Source organism: Harpegnathos saltator, unplaced genomic scaffold (assembly GCF_003227715.2).
Source record: "Harpegnathos saltator strain DR-91 unplaced genomic scaffold, Hsal_v8.6 scaffold684, whole genome shotgun sequence".
Lineage (NCBI taxonomy): Eukaryota > Metazoa > Arthropoda > Insecta > Hymenoptera > Formicidae > Harpegnathos > Harpegnathos saltator.
In genome coordinates, this window is record NW_020230520.1 from 26,307 (window position 1) to 43,692 (window position 17,386).

Here is a 17,386-nt window from a genome sequence, read left to right on the forward strand (position 1 = left end):
TATCTCCCTCTCCTCGTGTACGTAAAATAAAATAATTCTTTCTCTTTTCCGAAAAAGTTTATTATAAAATATATTATACCTTAATTAAGTACATATCCAACACTACATACGTAAACAATCTCTTTGTGTGTACATATATATATATACACATATACATATATATACACACTTTTCTTATATATATATGCAACAACTACAAACACGGTCGAAAAGATGCGAGCTGACCGTGCTGACATAAAAGAGTATGCGGAAAACACGAAAAACTTACCCTATAAATAAAGAGGAAGGCTCTTCAGGGCAACCTATATGTCGAATTTAACAAACTTCGCGTTCTTGGTTAAAATTAAACTATACCGATATATAACTATTACCGGTGTGTAAAGGAACAACGCTGAACGTATATTTGAGCGTTGTAATATTTACATCCCTAAAGCGTACAGGACGTAACGAGAAAAACGAGGAAAACTCTTTATGAACTTTACGTTCATGCGTTATAGTTGAATGTGTCAAACAGTCAACGTGCTATCATTCGTGATCCTGTAAGCTTTACGTTTATTACATCACAACCACAAACGTAAAATTAAGTGAAACAATATATGGTCGACCGAGGATACCGCGAACTAAAACGCATGCGATCAATTATCAGTCCATTGAGAAATGAAGTAGCAGGTAGTTTGATCGATAATGTAATGACTGCATAGGACTTGATAGTGAGACTGTATTCTCTTCCTGCACAATCAATGGGGGCTGCATTCAAATTGATAAAACGGATGAAAAAAAACTCCTCGATTTCATCCGAAAGTTGAAAGTTAATACGCAGGAGAAAAATACATAAAAACAATATTCTCTTAAGTATCCGGAAATCAGCGGGAGTTGACAGAAAGAAAGAAAAGGAACACGTTCTCCGCAATAAAGTGCTTATACACCTCACCCTGTATAGCCGATGTCTACTACCACATCCTCGATCTATGTACTTTGTTTAACGGTTTATAATTTCGATTAAGATGGCCCCAAAGTATCAGTCTTTCCGTCTGAATTTTGTTAATTTCATTACGAGTAATTGAGCATACGACTGATCTCCGATGTGACTTATTGGAAACTCTCAACTACTTATGTTCTACGTGTCGTTAAAATACAATTTACATATAGCGATCGGGAGAGCATTTCGTTCAATTACAATGCTACGAAAAGATATCGTGCTACGATACGTTAATCGTAATTATTACAGCAGAGTATATCGTGCAATTATTAAACCGCAATATATTTAACGATGTTTACAGACTTCGTCTAAGAAGCGGAATATAAAACTTGTACGGTTTCTATAACGAGAAATAATATACATTAAATAATCATAATTAATCTAGTCTAACTCTTCGCGCAAAACTAATTGAACGAAACACTTTGTGTTATAATTTTTCGTTATTGTGTTATTGTTATTCGATGATCAACGTTTGGCTCATTTTCGTTCTGAAACGAATTATCTGATATTCCTTATGCGTTAACCTTATGCGTCTTATGATACTTCTTATATGCACATATATATATATATATCTATATATATGTATATATATGATTACATTATTTGCTAACGCTAAGAGACTCGCCTAAAGTCTCGTTCGTAACGAGAGATAAAATTTAAAACTGAACTAAGACATTTGATTATCAAATTGCGGTCGCTCGCGTCGGTCAAGTGTTCTTACATTTGCTTGCTCTAGCTCATTTCCCGTCTATTTTATCTTGCCCACGTCCAACGACGTTTGTCCCCTGTTTTGTGTATCACTCAGGTATTCGCATACATGTCAGCTCGATTGAAAAAAAAGATGAGAAGAAAAAAGGCAACAAATCGCATCAACAAATAAATAGGAACCAACTATACGTTACATACATAAGGTACTAGAACTGATGAAACACATGATGAATCGTATGGCAGACGACGTGACATCTGATTAACGCGAGATTCGCACGGATCCTGCAATCCTGAGAAAACGTTCATTATTGGAGTATAATGGGCGCCAATAAGCGTTCTTCGGATGTTTAATCGTCGAGCCATAATTGTTATCCATCCATAATTGAGACCATCAGTCTCCTCTTCTTACCATACGCTAACTTCACTATATTCGCGGTTTCCATTACGAGGGTGTCCAGTATAGTTACCGCGAGTCCGTTCTTCACTGCCAGCTCGTCGTGATGAAACTTGGTCCACTCATCCTCTTCGGCCTGGGCCTCTCTCGCCAACAACTCGTCCACCCTGTCCCTGCGTTTCCTGCTCCAACGCATCACCATGTTCTCTCGCTGCAGCTTTGTCTTAAAACCGAAGAGCGTCGCGACTTCCTTGCCGACGTATTCGGTGAGCTCCTCGACAGTTTTCGGAATCTTCACGGTCGGTTTCGTCTTCACGTTTGGCTTTGTCCAGCTGGGACCAGGCTTCTCATATTCCGCACGATAAACCTCCGCAACGGTCTCTTTGCACAGATCAAAGAGAAAGCTATTGTAGATCCGTCTGTCCTTCCTCACGATCTCGTTCTTCTCCTTGCTCAGTTCGTAAATTTCAGGAGGCGCTTCGAGACTTGCGACGTCCTCGCCGGCTATTTTGGCGTTGTATATCAGAGCCGTGGCTTTCTCGGTGAACGATGTCAGCTCTTCGACGTTCGATGGGATCACTGCGGTCAACAGCGAGGGTGAGCCGAGCGAGCTCGATAACCTGCCGTCTTCGGGCGGGGTGTATGGTGGTGGAGGTTTATTCGGTATTTCTCGAACATAGTAAGACACCTCCTCCGCTTCCAGTTTCTTGATCTAAAAATAATATTAAATTAGTAAAATATTACAAACGTAACGAGAGAAAGAAAGAGGTAATGCGTATATTATGTACCTCCAATTCGATTTCCAGCTGTTCGATATGGAGCAACTTGGCTTCCAACTCTGCCACCTCCAAACCGGGTTGCTCCAGTGAAGCTGTACGAAGTAGCGAGAAATATATCGATAAGTACGACAGAAGCTGTGAGATACAAGTTCCTCGGGAAAAGCAACACGAGTCTTCACATTACATCAGGGGTTAACAGTTTTACTTGAGTTGAGTGCTCGGAGGAAACTGGAGGGGGGGAAGGAGAAAATAGGAGAGACATTAAGAAAAATAGATATATGAAGATATGTATCGAGGAAAGAGATCTCTTCAATGCACGAATAAAACGATAAGCTGTGACAAGAGAAGTTGGACATTCCATATGAATAACATCTGTACACAGTAAGAAATCTTTTCTGACAGATTCAAAGGAAGTATATTTAAAGAGAAGGTAGATAAGTAGTAGTTGATGAACGAATGTGTGATGCACGATATTTACAGGCCTTTCTTGTGCGCATACGGACCATAGTCAAAAGATATCAAGCATTCATGCGACACTGACATTTGTACAGAGATAACAAGTCAATGTTCGTATCCATTCGTAGTTTCGTGTATTACCTTTAGACAAATATAATCTCGACTTTGCTATTCTGAAAATAAACAACACATGGCTATACCAGGCAACGCTTTCGCACAGGAGCACACAGCCATTATAAAAACAAAAATGGTGTTTCTGTAGTATGATATAATTGAGATGTGTGTAAAATATGTATCGAGTGTATCTCTGAGAGATGATCAGCCCACATAAAATTGCATCGCATGATTTCGATTGAGAATGACAACGATCATTTGTAAAAAAGAAAGAAAAAGATTCACACACTATCTCTTAACATATGCAGGTTGGTCTTACTTGAAATATGTTATTCGATTTTCGCAACTTTTATGATCGCTCGAATAGCATCTTCCAAACAAGAAAAGAAAGTAATTACTCTGTAACATACTTTGGTCTTGCATGTGGAACCAAAAGAGAAAAAGATAAACACCCATTCGACGACAACGTCGATTGAGCCACGATAATCTCATAGCTCTCAACAACATACATTGGTATACACAACGTTTCAAGTTTGAAAAATATGTACAGTTAGATGAACGAATACTATAACATAAAGTTAATACTGATTCATACATCAGATATATATATATATATATATATCAGATACATATATATATATATATAGTGTGTAGAGAGAGAGAGAGAAAAAGAGAGAGAGAGAGAGAGAAAAAGAGAGAGAGAGAGAGAAAGAGAGAGAGAGAGAGAGAGAGAGAGAGAGAGAGAGAGAGAGAGAGAGAGAGAGAGAGAGAGAGAGAGAGAGAGAGAGAGAGAGAGAGGGAGGAGAGAAGAGAGAGCTCAAGTTAATATACGGTAAAACTGAGTAATTGATTCGAATGGCTCCGTATATTGTCTAATCCATGTCTCTAATCTCGTGACTTTAATAGATGACTTTCATTGATTAATAACAGAATAACGATAATACCTTTTAACTTATAGATCATGGCCTCGATGTCCTTCTCGGACGTAGTAACGATAGACGCAGAATGGAAATTGCTCTTCATGTCGACATTCTGATTCACCGCCTTAGTGCCGCTTAACAGATCATCGTCTAGAATATCGATGTCCAATCTAGAATCGTTGAAGTCCCTTGGTGAGTCCATCTCGATTTCGGACACACCTTTCGGAGTATCGCCGGCTTCGCTAGATTCAGACGAGCCATCCTGCTCTTGCAGCTGCGAGACTCTCTCATGTAGTTCATATATTATTTGGGATTTGTCCTCCTGCAAACCCTCGTTCAATTTCGAGTAAACTCCGATGCTCTTCTCTTCAGCTAAGTCTATCTCGTTCGTCGCCTGTGGTGGTTGTTTTTTCCGCGATACTGCCTCTTCCATGAATCGACCCTTCGATTCATTCTCATAAAATTCTTCTTCGATTTTATCCTTCGCCTTAGTCGGCTCAAGAGACAAAACATTGTCCTCTGTGGACACTTCCGCACCCAAGACTTCGCTGATCTCTTCCGTCGTGCTTTGCGTGTCCTTCTCGTCTTTCGACGAATTGTTTATGAAATCGGGCGACGATTTCTGCGAGATTTCGTCCAATATTCTCAGCACCTCGTCCGACCTTTGCGTAGCCTGATATTTCTCTGGTAAGTTGGTAGATTTTTTCATGATATTTGTTTTTGATAATTCATTCTTATCTAAAATCTCAGACACCTCGAGACTCTCCTCAGAGATGTCTTCGTAGTCTGGATCTTTTAGTATATCAAAAGTTTTGTTGATATTATCGACTATTGGCTCGTCCAACATCGAAGCATTGTCGCTTTTATTCTTTACAGACGTATTCGCATCGATTACGTTATCTGTCGTTTTTCCCTGAGCTTGTATAGAAACCTCTTCATCGTCCGCAGCTGATTCAACAGAGGCTCGTGGTGGTATAACGACTTTCTCTACAGTATCTAATCCGCTTTCAGCGACTTCCACTAAATTGTCCAGTTGCTCGCCATCCGAACTATCCTGCTCCAAAATTGGCTCCAAGCATTCTTGTATCTCTACTGGAGCGATACCTCTGCTTTGCTTTTCATTTGCATCGTTTGCACTAACATCTTCGGCCAATTCGATTTTAGCATCGATTTCGAGTTCCGGTAAAACGTGATCATCCACGCTATCTGAATCCAGTTCGGTTATTATAATTTCCTGACCTTCTGATATCGCTTCACGCAGACTCTCTTCATTATCAATTGCCACGTGTAAATTTATATTAATGGAAGATTTATCGCCGGTCTCATTAACCGCTCGCGGCGAGAAATCTATTGTTTCTTGACGATTGATTGATTTATCATCGTTAGATTTACTCGCGGAATCTATATTATTGTCGCTTATATCTTCTATGTTTGCTCTATTTTGCATCTCGTCATTAAATATTGAAACTGCTTCAGATCGTTCATCTGTAGGGATATCGATTTCATTGTTGCATGGAATTCCTTTAAGATGACTACTTACGGTTGCTTCATTATTATCGCCAATATCCTCAACTTTCTCTAACAAGTCAGTTACGGAATTACAGATTATGTTATTAAACTTTTCGTTCTCATTATCAGGGATGCTTTCTTTCTGATTGTTTTCTCTAGCAATTATATCCAATATATCATCAAGTTCGTCGTTACTTTTCATCACATGAGGTTCTGCTATTATATTGGCAAATGTAATATCAGATGCCTCTATATTGGTAGATTCTCCTTTTGGAATAAATGCCGACATATCTACATAACTTGTCGAGCTCACTTCGACGTTTTGATTTATCGCGGCTTCAATGCGCGATATGTTCCTTTCTTTCAGAGAACTATTCGAAGTGTCATGCATATGATCCAAATGTGATCTCGAACTCTCGGATTCTGAGTCTTCTTGTTCTTCTTCCGCCACTCCAGTGCTGATTTTGCTCTCAGGCATCTCGAATGAATCAGATGTCGTCCAGTCGTCTTTATCCTGAGAAACATTACTCGTGCTAATTGTACGCGAGCGATCTCGTTCGACGTTAGAAGCTGTCGTCGTTGAATTCACAGTATTGTCAACCATCGACGTTTGAATATCTTTAACGCGCTGCAAGTTACTTGATATTCCCATGTCGTCAATTATACTCGTTTCGATTCCCGGTAGTTCAGGAATCTTCTCTGATGACTTCGAGTAGTCTTCGCTGATGGCGATACGCGAAGTTTGATTTGTAAGTGCACTATGTAAGTTTGTCTCGTTGCTTTCCTTCGAACGATGGCCCGCGATGATAGGAGAATGCACTGATGCAATACTCAATTGTTCGAAGGATTTCGATGAATGCGTTGCACTTACTTGATCCTTCACGGAGTTCTCTTCTACACTCGCCTTGTTCAAATCACTTTGCGCACTTGCATTTTCTTTCGGGTGATCGATTATCTGCGTTGTAGTATTCGTCGCGAGATTAAGACTTCTCCTACTCTCTGATACCTTAGAGAGAATCTGGGAAATCGATTTTACATCGAGTTCCAATGAAATCAAATCGTTCAGTAATTCTTCGTTGTCTTTACGCAAGTTTTGCATATCATTTTCCAATACCGAACTGACATTATAATCGCCGCGTATCACTTTGTTGTGTTCCGACAATATCGATTTTTCAATTTCATTCATGATCTCTCTGCTCTTGGCTTCATAATCAATCTCGTAAGCTGAATTGGAAAGAGCGGGTGTTACTTCTGGTATTATTGCTGAAATGTCGTTATCTGCTTTTTCCGACGTATATTTATCATGGCTTAAATCATTAGAAGACTTGGATCTTCTGTCACTTGTCAAATTGGAAGGAGATTCGGTATTAATTTCTCTCTCAGAAGATATCGCTTCTTGTCCTTCCCTCTCAACAGGAATAACTCTGTCGCTAAAAACTGATTTGGACATTATCTCCGAGATATCTTGAGACGTGCTTTTTTCGTCGTTATCTATTTTAGATTCTTTGTCTGTTTTGTTACTAAAGCGCGACATAATTTCTGAAAGTACTTTCAGTCCATTCTCAAGAGAGCTTATATTCTCGTTTAAATTCTTATTATTTAACTGCAGGAAGTCCAATTTCTCTGAGAAAGTGAGTGCATCCTGATTGGAAGCAGCAACCCTTTCTGTTGCATAATCGGATTTGCTCGGAATAGATTTTGAATAGTCAACGTTATCTATTTCTTCAAGAATCTCAGATTGTGTCGCGAGCGCCTTTGACTGAGGATAATCGATGCTGGTGTGACTAATTACTTTGTCATTCTCTGACTCGGTGCTAATGGTACTACGATTTTTGGAAGATCTGATATCCGATATCGTCTGCGCTTCCAATTCCGAGCGCACCGTGTTGATAATCGTTTGAATGTCTTCCGCATCGCGCGATATGCTGTCTTGTTTTGTCTCGATAGTGACAGATTCTTCGAGCTGCTTCTCAACTGTGTCTGACGCAAGAACATTGTACCTTTCGGAACCTGCATCATTCGACGACACTGAAGTAGCTGTCTGAGGTTTACTATTGACTTCTGTCAATGTATATTCTTCAAACATAGACTGAGCGGTATGATTAGTATTCGTGGTACTCTTTAATTCCGAGGCGTTCGCGCTTCTGATATCCGTAGACCTCACAGATTGCTGAGAACTGTTCTTCTCATGTCTGTCGTCGTATATTGCGGCAGTCACGATCTTCAACAAATCCCTTTGCTGATTCCTTGTCGTCAGAAGGTCGGACTCCGATCTAGACCTCAGCAGGTCGCTGCTCTTGTAGATGTCTTGTATTCTCTTGAGCGGTATCTCAGGTACTTTAAAGTCAGCCAACGACTTTGGCTCTATAGCTAACTTATCACTGTCTTTAATAGCTTTCTTCGATTCCAGTTTCTTGCGCATCTCGTGGATGGTTGTATCATATCTCTGTCAAATAAAAAAAGACATTTTATAAGAGAAATACAATCTTTATTTATATCATCTTTCACATACACTTACCTTAATTTGATTCAGCAAATTTGCTTCCATAGCACGTAGCCTTTGCTTGGCCTGCTTTCTCGCTTCTTTTTTTAAACGCGACATCTCCATACGTCGTTCAGCCAATTTCTCAGTGAGAATTTCTATTCTTCCCTCAACGTCGCTCATATCGGATGAAACAGTAGTATCTACAGAAAGACACATCTATTTCTCTCTGACTGTAACTTTAATCGATGCTTAATCGATATTTAATGGAAGTCAAGAAAAATCTCATACTACATCCTCGAACAAACTGAGGGGAATCGACCTTCTTCTTCAGAAAAATTTAATATATTAAAGCGATCTTGTCTTGATATCCACAAGGCATCGGTTTCCATTAATCTCAAATTTATTGCATACATAAATATTACGATGTCATCACTCAAAGGTTTTCAAACCGGCTATACAGCTATGTGTGCACACCATGTATTACCTTGTTGAGACAAGACATTAGAAGTTGCCGCAACAATTTTCAGTGCCGCTTGTTCCATGCGATTCACACGTTCCTCTTCTGCTCTTAACCTTGTGTGCCACGCCATCCAGTCCTCGACAGTGTTCTTCCGCGATGCAAGTGCAGTTTCACGTGCGGTTAAGATTCTGAGGGTAACGAAGAAGAATTTGCGCGGATCTAAGAATGTTTAAGAATGCATGCGTGCATGCCGGACACGCGGATTGCCTCTGTACAGAATCTATTTTTACAATGCTTTCCCTGATGCGGTGTGAATGCACAGTTTATTATTAGACCACCCAACACACATGACTTTAGTGATTCAGATTTTATTAGCAGAACATATTTCTCGTATCTTGTTTAATGGTATTTTTCGAAAAGACGTGCGCAATATTGAAATGGAAAAGAAAAAATAATGAACATCACGTACGTGTGCACATGATACTTACTGTCCGAACTTTTTTGCCTTGAAATTTCTATCTTGCGATCTAAGGACCACAGACATATTTTTCTCGCTTTCCTCAGAGCTGTGAGGATAAATTGGAAGAGCGCTAATTTGAGATGTAGATATATTTTGAACAGTTTGTTCATTCCGAAGTGGACGTTCATTGGTTTCGAATTTTCTGTTTGATGCTTGACTGGATATGTTCTCCTTACTTTCGTAATCATTAATTGTCTCATTTAATAATTTCAAATTTTTATCTTTCACTTCTTTGGAATGCCTAACTAGCGCCTCAAGCGAATCTTGGCTTTCGTTGAGATCCAATTTTGTCCGTTTATCGTAATGTTTGGCAGGCTTCTCTGATGCATGAGAGGTAGATTTAAATCGCGATAGATTTTCCGTTAATGCGCTGGAAGATGATTTTGCTTTTTGATGCTTGGAACTTTTGCGTTTGGAACTTGTTTTTAATTCAACGCTGTGTTGTAACTTTTTAGAAATGTGATCCCTATCACTTGTGACTGATTTATCAATCTTTTTCGAGTTCTTTGTGTTATTTGTCTGCAATATATCCTCACAGACTTGCGAAGATTTTGTTGCTTTCGAAATAATATCCTGAATTTCCGAATCTATTTCTTCCTCTATAGACTTACTATCGGTAGCAATAATATTGACAGCTAGCTCTTTCTCCTTTGGAACTGTTGCCGTCTGAATAAAGGGATCCACTATTTGCGATGTTTTCGATTTCTTAGATAATTCTTCCACTAACGTATCAGATTCGGATTTTACATGATCAGTTATTAATGCGTCCAATCCCAACACCGACGACGACGACATCTCAAACGATTTCTGATTTTCCAAGAGCCGTTTGATATTCATAGAATGACTTTGAATTCGTTTTGATTCGAGATCAAGCTGATTCTGCTTCTGCCGCAAAATATCCGCTTTAGGCATTTTCTCTTCATATTTTCGAGACTTTGACTCATACTTAGAAACGTCGTTTTTCTTCTGCGGCTTCAGAGAACTCTCCTCATGTGACTCATTACTTTCAACTAAATCATCAAACCTGGTCGCCGATGTGTTAGATTCCTCAGCCAAATTTTCACATTTGTCGGATTTGGCAAGATCAGGCTTGGATAAGTGTATGTCGCTTTCGGATGCTTGTAGACGTGCATCTGCCTGAGATCGATCGTGCTGGGATTTATCCGAATCAATCAAGGAACTTATAGAACTATTACTGCGTATATCGTAACCCTTCATAGGACCTGATAATCTTCTTGGTGATTGACTATCGGCGCTCCTCTTTAATTTCGTTAAAATATTTTTCGTTGACAATTGTGGATTAAACATGTCTCTTTGCTTTTGTAACATAAGTTTTCGTTCTTGGCTCGCAATTTCGTGCAATTCTTTTAATCTGTAAATGAAGATGTTACATAATTTTTATATAAAAATGTCTATACAATATATACATGCGAATGCTATGTACCGATTCATTTCATCTTTCTCTTCCTTCAATTTCAAAAGTAAGGCTCTCTGCTTCTTCTTCACAGAACTAATGAGACTATCTTGTCCTGTATCTCTCAATGCGCGTTTTTCCTCTTCTAATTGCACCAATTTTCTAGTTCTGTCGTTCAGACTTTTCTCATGATCTTTAAATAGCATTTCTAATCTATCGTATCTTTGTTTTTCATCTTTTATCAACTGCGCTAACTACAAAGAATAAAAAAATAATATAATGTCTAATAAGTGAAAAAAATAATAAAGAAATGAAAGAATAACAATTGAATATCTAATTAATATGCATACATATAGATCCAAACATACAGTAAAATATACTTACATGTAATTGTAAATATTTCTTAAATTCTTTATTCCTAATTAAACACGTTAAATCTCGGGTTGAAATACTAATCTCATTTCCAGTTTCTGTTTTTATCGACGAAGTAGTTTCGTGTACACTAATCTCAGACATGGTTATTCTATTGGTCACTGATGTCCCTTCTACTTGATCCAAATCTTCGAATTGATCAGCCGAATCTAAAGACAGATGAGGACGTTCGTTCTCACCTAAGGATGACCGTTCATACATAGGGATATCCGATAATTTATTTTGCGCGTTCCGTTTTCCCACATATGTATCCGTCTGTGTTGCTATATCGTTCACCGTCTGAGTTTGTACTTCCGCTACTTTGATAATTTTGGCTTTGAAATTATCATTCGTTTCATCGACGCTCGCTTGATTTGAAGCATAATGCTCTCTAATAAAGTGCATGTCGTCGCATGCATATAATTTTCTTGTATTTGCAATATCTTTTTTTGCATAATTCAGTGGTTTCCATGTAGCTGTAAGAAATATGTAATATAGGAAATATAACATTCTCTTCTATTGTGCTTACGCATATTGACATTGTAGTAATGTTACATTTCAGATGTATTTTAATTGTTATATTATACCAACAGCTTCTTACCATTTTCAGCAAAATCATTATCGACTGCAGCAATCACTCGACTTTCTTCAACTTGTATCTCTTCATCTTTCTCATTTTCTACTTGTGGATTCTTTTGCTCTTGTTCGCGTTTCATATTATGATAAAAACACTTTTCAACTTCCTTGGTATTTTTGTAAGCTTCATTAAGAGACTCAAAAAATTCACATTCTGCTTGAAGTGTCATTCGTAGAGCTTCTGGATGTCTCTAAATTGTGTAACGAATTTTTAATTTTCCAGTACATACTAGTGTAACTGAATAAATGTATACTAATATATTTGTACTTACTAACTGTGTCTTTTCTTGCTCCTTTTCAGCTTTTGTTGTTGATTTATACTTTGGACATCTCGCATCTACTTCTGAATCACTGCTCTGTATCAAGTATTTTCTTTGCTTAAATCTAGGGATAAAATCCAGTTTGTCTGGTGTAGTTAAGTTATGAAATTCCTCTTGTTGAGAATAACTGTTATCCCTGAAAGAAATTCTTCTAGGATCGAATAATTCCTCTGGCAGTATAGTAACATCTACATCATTTGTATCATCATTAATAGTTGTTTGTCCAGTTGTAGTGATACTCTGAGAATACAACTCTTCGTCTTTTGTAGCAGTTGCACTTGTGGACTGTGTTACAGAATGTTCTGCATATTTAAAATTCTCTGCAATTTTAGCTGATCTGATAGAATTAATGTTCTGCTTGTTTTCTATCATTGTTTCACTATCTCCACTCTTTGACTGCTGTACAGAATTTATAGGATAAACATTTATACGATTTTTGGAACTATTTGTCTCAGACATACACTCAATATCTTCTGATGGCTCAGAAATAGCACTATGCGTCTGCTCTTCAATTTTATTGGATAAAGTTCTACCCTTTTCAGATATTCTCTTTGTTTGCTCCTTATGTATAGTATTTGGTTTATCTTGCTTTAATAGTCTATTATCTGAATCACATTTATATTTTAAGTCTTCTACTTGCCTTAAATGGCAAATGTCTTTAGGTTTATTTTCAGTATTACTAGATAAAACCATCATGCTACTATTATCTCTCGTTGTAACTTTATCTGGTACTTTCCAAAGTACAGAATCTGGTACTTTGCTACTGCATGTTCGTCCCTTGGATTCTAGAGGAATGTCTTTTGCTAATTCTACAGATTGTGCATTGAAAGACCTTTGTCTCTTCTCATTATCTTTCTTAGCAGTAGATGTTACAAAAGTTTTAACCTTAGATTTTGTGGACAAAGAGTCAATATTTTTTGTAGTATGAAATGGTATTCGGTCATTCTTCAATCTTGTTGTTATGATACTATTCATACTATCAACCATGTCTCTTCTGGAGACATGTCTTGGACTTCTACTGCGCTTTACTTGGTCTTGTGCAGACTCATCCTTTTTTGCACACAAGGAATCATCCTTTTTTATTCTCTTAGATCTATTTTCCTTTTCTCTAGAACTATCCCTGATGTGTGTATGTTCCTTCTTTTTACTCAAATTAGAAGCTATGGATACATTCGGTGCTTTCAGTGGTTCTATGCTTTCGCAATTAATAGCAGATGAACCATCTGATGCAGAAAAATCTAATTTCCTCTGTACTCTTTCATTAACTTTTGTTGCTTTGTCTAATCTTTCATGTGATAATTCTTTTACAGCTATCTCAGACTTTGTTGAAGGCAGTTCTTTTGAGATAGAATTTTCTCTACTAGAAAAGTCCAATGTTTTTGGAGAAATTTTTAAATCTGGTACTTTTAGTGGTTTAAAAAAATCCATTTTTTGTACAATTTGATATGGATTCTGTTTACAATTTGTTTTCAACACAGGAGATATCAAGTTGCTTTTTGCTTGTAAGTTTGAATATGTTTCTGTGCTGTTATTAGATGGAGTTCCTAAAGCAAGTTTTTGTTTGACAGCACTAATAAATGTAAAAGGATATGGCTGTACAGGATGATAGGATAATAAACTTTCTAAATTCTTTATGCCAGATGAAGGTGCTGGCAAGTTAATTGATTGTTTTTCAAAAACTTGTTGCTGTGCTTCAAAATCTCGCCTAATCTGTGCTTCCTGTAATAAAAAAAAATTATATAGATTTTATACATGTATGCATATGCACAACAATATGTATATATAATTATTTATTGAAAGAAGAAAAAGTAGGAATTACTCACAATAGCAACGGTTTCTGCACGTTTAACAATAACATCTGGATCTGAGAAGAAAACATATCCTTTTTTATTTTCAGCCTCTTCTTTCTGGCAACTACTCTTCATATCCTCATTCTTCAACCATGTAGATAGCATCCCATAAAATGTTTATACCTTCTATCCACATTCCTCATGCATGTACATAAGTAACCGTAGTGAGATGCAAGAACTGCAAGATTGTATACAAAGATTATAATCTACTTTAATATCACTGAAGAGATATCCTTCAATTATTCAAGACGTCTTTACACTTAACCTAGCTGCCTTGTTATCAATTATTTTTGCTAGGCACTTGTAATCTTAATCTAAAAATCAATCTCACTTACCAATGCGAAATTGATTTCACAATTTTTAACAAGCATACATCACGTATACGATACCACAGCGTTCTCAGCAGTTTGTCACAACGGTCGTTTGTAAACTGCGATCACGTGGTACGGTAGGACTTGCTACTTGTTCGATGAAACATGGCAACGACGAGGACTACACTGGTTAACGAATGATCGATAATACAAAGGTGATACATGAGGAGACCCGTATATACACCTGACGGAAAGTGACGTACTTTTCTGTGCACGATATACGTGTACAACAATAAGACGCCCGGCGTTTTATTGTACCATGATCGAGTCCGTCGTATGGCTGTATTTTGACATTCCGCAGGATCTCTCTCTTTCTTTCTTTCTCTTTTTTTCTGTCTCTCTCTCTCTCTCTCTCTCTCTCTCTCACTCCCTCTCTTCTATTCGTACTTACAAATTGCTGTAAAAACTACACAACTCGCGTCACATGCGTATGCGCCGTACACATTCCAATGGAGCGACATGCGCCCGGCATACATATCCGCTTATACCGACCTGACCATTGACTTGACCAATCATGAGTCGCCTACTATGTATCTTTGCGATGATTGGCTCGATTACTTTTGTGTCACCTCGATATTGCGATGACGGCGCCTCAAGCTTCTTCAATTCAAAAAGGTAACGGATAAGTTTCTCACGTTGCTCACAACGGCGACATTCGGGCTTTCCTTCGTGCAATAAATTGATGTTGTGCAAAGATTCAGGTATGTATTTGATGTATATGTCATACATAGTTGCAAGTTACCGTGCTATACTTCTTTCTGCAGAATAAAAACTAAACTTTATAACGATGACCGATCAACATGAGTGGAAGCCGATGGTGCAGAAAACTATTGTGAAGTTAGAACAGGCGCTCGACGAACTGCAGAAGACCTGGGAGGATATAGGATGCAGCAAGGAGACCCGAACAATGTATTACGATCAAGCGCACAATCATATAAGTGACTTGCTAAAGGACATGGTAGCTGAATCGCAAGCCAAGAAGCAACTACTGTTGGACAGCATAAAGAACCTGTTGAAACAAACAACAATATTGTATACAGAATTACATCTGGACATGGTACCCAATACTTATGATAAAATACCCTTGAGTGAGGTAGAACAAATGCTCCGTGCAGATCTGGAAAATCTGGAATGTGTGAAAAAGGAACGCTTGCTGGTTTTAAAAGAATTATTAGCAAAGGAACTAGATATCACGACGAAGCTTGGTGCTAAAAGATTAAGTATCTCTGCAAATATACTACCTACTGTACAAGAACTTGACAGTTTTAAACTATATCTTCAGAAACAGGAAAATGAGAAGAATCGTTTAGAAAATGTTTTCACTGAGATGCGTTGTTCTGTAATTAAGATGATGAAAGATTTAGATATAGCTCCATCTTCATCATTTGAACACTTGGTTTATAATAATCCTGAGGATTTTGTACTAAGCACAAGTAATATGACAAAATTGAGAGATTTCAGGGATCAATTGAAAGTACAAGTTGAGGAAACAAAAGGTCATGTGGAAAGAATGAAAGAGGATTTACTGATATTGTGGAAATATCTTGATGAACCTGAGACTTGTCAATCATTTCTTGAAAAGTATCCTGGTTACTGTGCTGCTACTGTAAGTGCTCTGAATGCAGAAATCAAACGTTGCAAAGAGAAGAAAAAGGAAAACATTTATAAGTATGTCATGCAGCTAAGATTTGAATTGGTTAATCTGTGGGATTTGTGCAAATATTGTGAAGCAGAGAGGAACTCGTTTGCAGCATTCCATTCTAGTACATACACAGAGGATTTGTTGACACTGCATGAAATAGAAGTGGAAAAATTACGTAAATTTTATAATGATAACAGAGTGATATTTGAGCTTCTGGAGCAGCGTGAAAATCTTTTAAAAAAGACAAAGGAATTGATTCAACGAGAAAATAATCCAGATCGCTTCCATAATCGTGGAGGCCAATTATTAATGGAGGAGAAGGAACGTAAAGTAATACAAAAGAAATTACCCAAAATGGAAGAGGAATTGAAGCAGTTGATAAATGAATATGAAAAAAAACATAATTGTACTTTTACCATCTATGGTATATCATTAGAAAATATCTTAGCAGAGTCTTGGGAAGATATTAATCATGAAAAAGAGAACATCAGAAAAGGAAGGAGAGAGGCAAAAGATAAATCTGTAAAAAAATCGCCTCTAAATAGTTCAAAGAAGACACCTGGCATGTCCTATCTGAGCATTCACAAAGGTCCAACACTGGGATTATCAAAACGAAAATTGTTTAGCCCATCTCCTAATACATCAGCAAAACGCAGGAATAAAAATGGTGACAAAAATAAGCCCACTGTTGCTGGATCTAAAATACGAAGAAGTGGTAGACTAACAAGACACACCTCAAAAGGACAGAAGAACACTCCTAGAAGGAGCAAGGGTTCAATATCAGCCAATAACAGTATAATGGACACCACATATAATCAATTCCAAGGCCATATGACAAGCAGAGAGGAATTACATAGCTCAATGATACCAGAACAGATATTGAAAAATGCCAATAAGGTTAATGTGAAGACACCAGTGCGGACACCTGCAAAGCCATTGAGGAAAAATCTTAACATCATTACGACTGCCAGTCACAATTCGACACGTAAATCACCTCATAGTCCTAGAATTGTTAATACCCCTAAATTAGCAACAGCCCCAAGTAACTTACCTTTTATTTTTTGAAAATACTTTTAAGATGATACATCCTAAAATAAATTTTACCTACAAGAGTGACCTGCAAAGTAATTCAATTTTAACATCGTAATCGTGCTAGTATAAATAATTGATATAGATTACTGTCTGGTGAAGATAAAAAATAACAAACGGATTGTTTTTTATATAGCCAGTGAAGGATTAATTTATAAGTATTGAGTTAATAAATATAATTATTAATAAATTAATAAATAAATTAATTACCTTAATATAAATTAGTTAAAACTAACTTCAGTTTTTTGCGATATTACTGTTTCAATAAACAGGAGTGTAATCCGATGCAATTTTCATATGCAGCTGATATATTAAGTAAATCGAAGCGA

General features: G+C 37.4%; 2 protein-coding genes across 3 annotated transcripts; one reads left to right on the top strand and one right to left on the bottom strand.

The window, feature by feature from the left end:
- Positions 1-789: 789 nt before the first annotated feature.
- On the bottom strand, positions 790-14,668 carry LOC105188484 (golgin subfamily B member 1). Of its 2 annotated transcripts, XM_019843794.2 has the most exons (13): positions 14,530-14,668; positions 14,291-14,452; positions 13,929-14,133; positions 12,058-13,824; positions 11,751-11,976; positions 11,123-11,625; positions 10,769-10,992; positions 9,293-10,696; positions 8,829-8,992; positions 8,378-8,544; positions 4,375-8,305; positions 2,870-2,952; positions 790-2,793 (listed from the first exon to the last, which is right to left on the bottom strand). In XM_019843794.2, exons 3-13 carry the CDS (start codon positions 14,058-14,060, stop codon positions 2,056-2,058), a joined length of 9,339 nt encoding a protein of 3,112 aa, XP_019699353.1. In that variant the 5' UTR covers positions 14,061-14,133; positions 14,291-14,452; positions 14,530-14,668; the 3' UTR covers positions 790-2,055. The 2 variants fall into 2 exon arrangements, with proteins under 2 accessions (XP_019699353.1, XP_011148280.1); XM_011149978.3 differs by having other exon boundaries at positions 14,291-14,668.
- Positions 14,669-14,934: 266 nt separating this feature from the next.
- On the top strand, positions 14,935-17,176 carry LOC105188483 (protein regulator of cytokinesis 1). Its single transcript, XM_011149976.3, has 2 exons — positions 14,935-15,027; positions 15,091-17,176. Exon 2 carries the CDS (start codon positions 15,114-15,116, stop codon positions 17,031-17,033), a length of 1,920 nt encoding a protein of 639 aa, XP_011148278.1. The 5' UTR covers positions 14,935-15,027; positions 15,091-15,113; the 3' UTR covers positions 17,034-17,176.
- Positions 17,177-17,386: the final 210 nt, after the last annotated feature.

Excerpts from the sequence above, each read along its gene's own strand:
- LOC105188484 (XM_019843794.2), bottom strand. The coding sequence starts at position 14,060 with ATGCTATCTACATGGTTGAAGAATGAGGATATGAAGAGTAGTTGCCAG. Across the intron at positions 11,626-11,750 it reads TAATGATTTTGCTGAAAATG|CTACATGGAAACCACTGAAT; the intron begins GTAAGAAGCTGT and ends TATTTCTTACAG. Across the intron at positions 8,545-8,828 it reads TAATGTCTTGTCTCAACAAG|ATACTACTGTTTCATCCGAT; the intron begins GTAATACATGGT and ends GTCTTTCTGTAG.
- LOC105188483 (XM_011149976.3), top strand. The coding sequence starts at position 15,114 with ATGACCGATCAACATGAGTGGAAGCCGATGGTGCAGAAAACTATTGTG.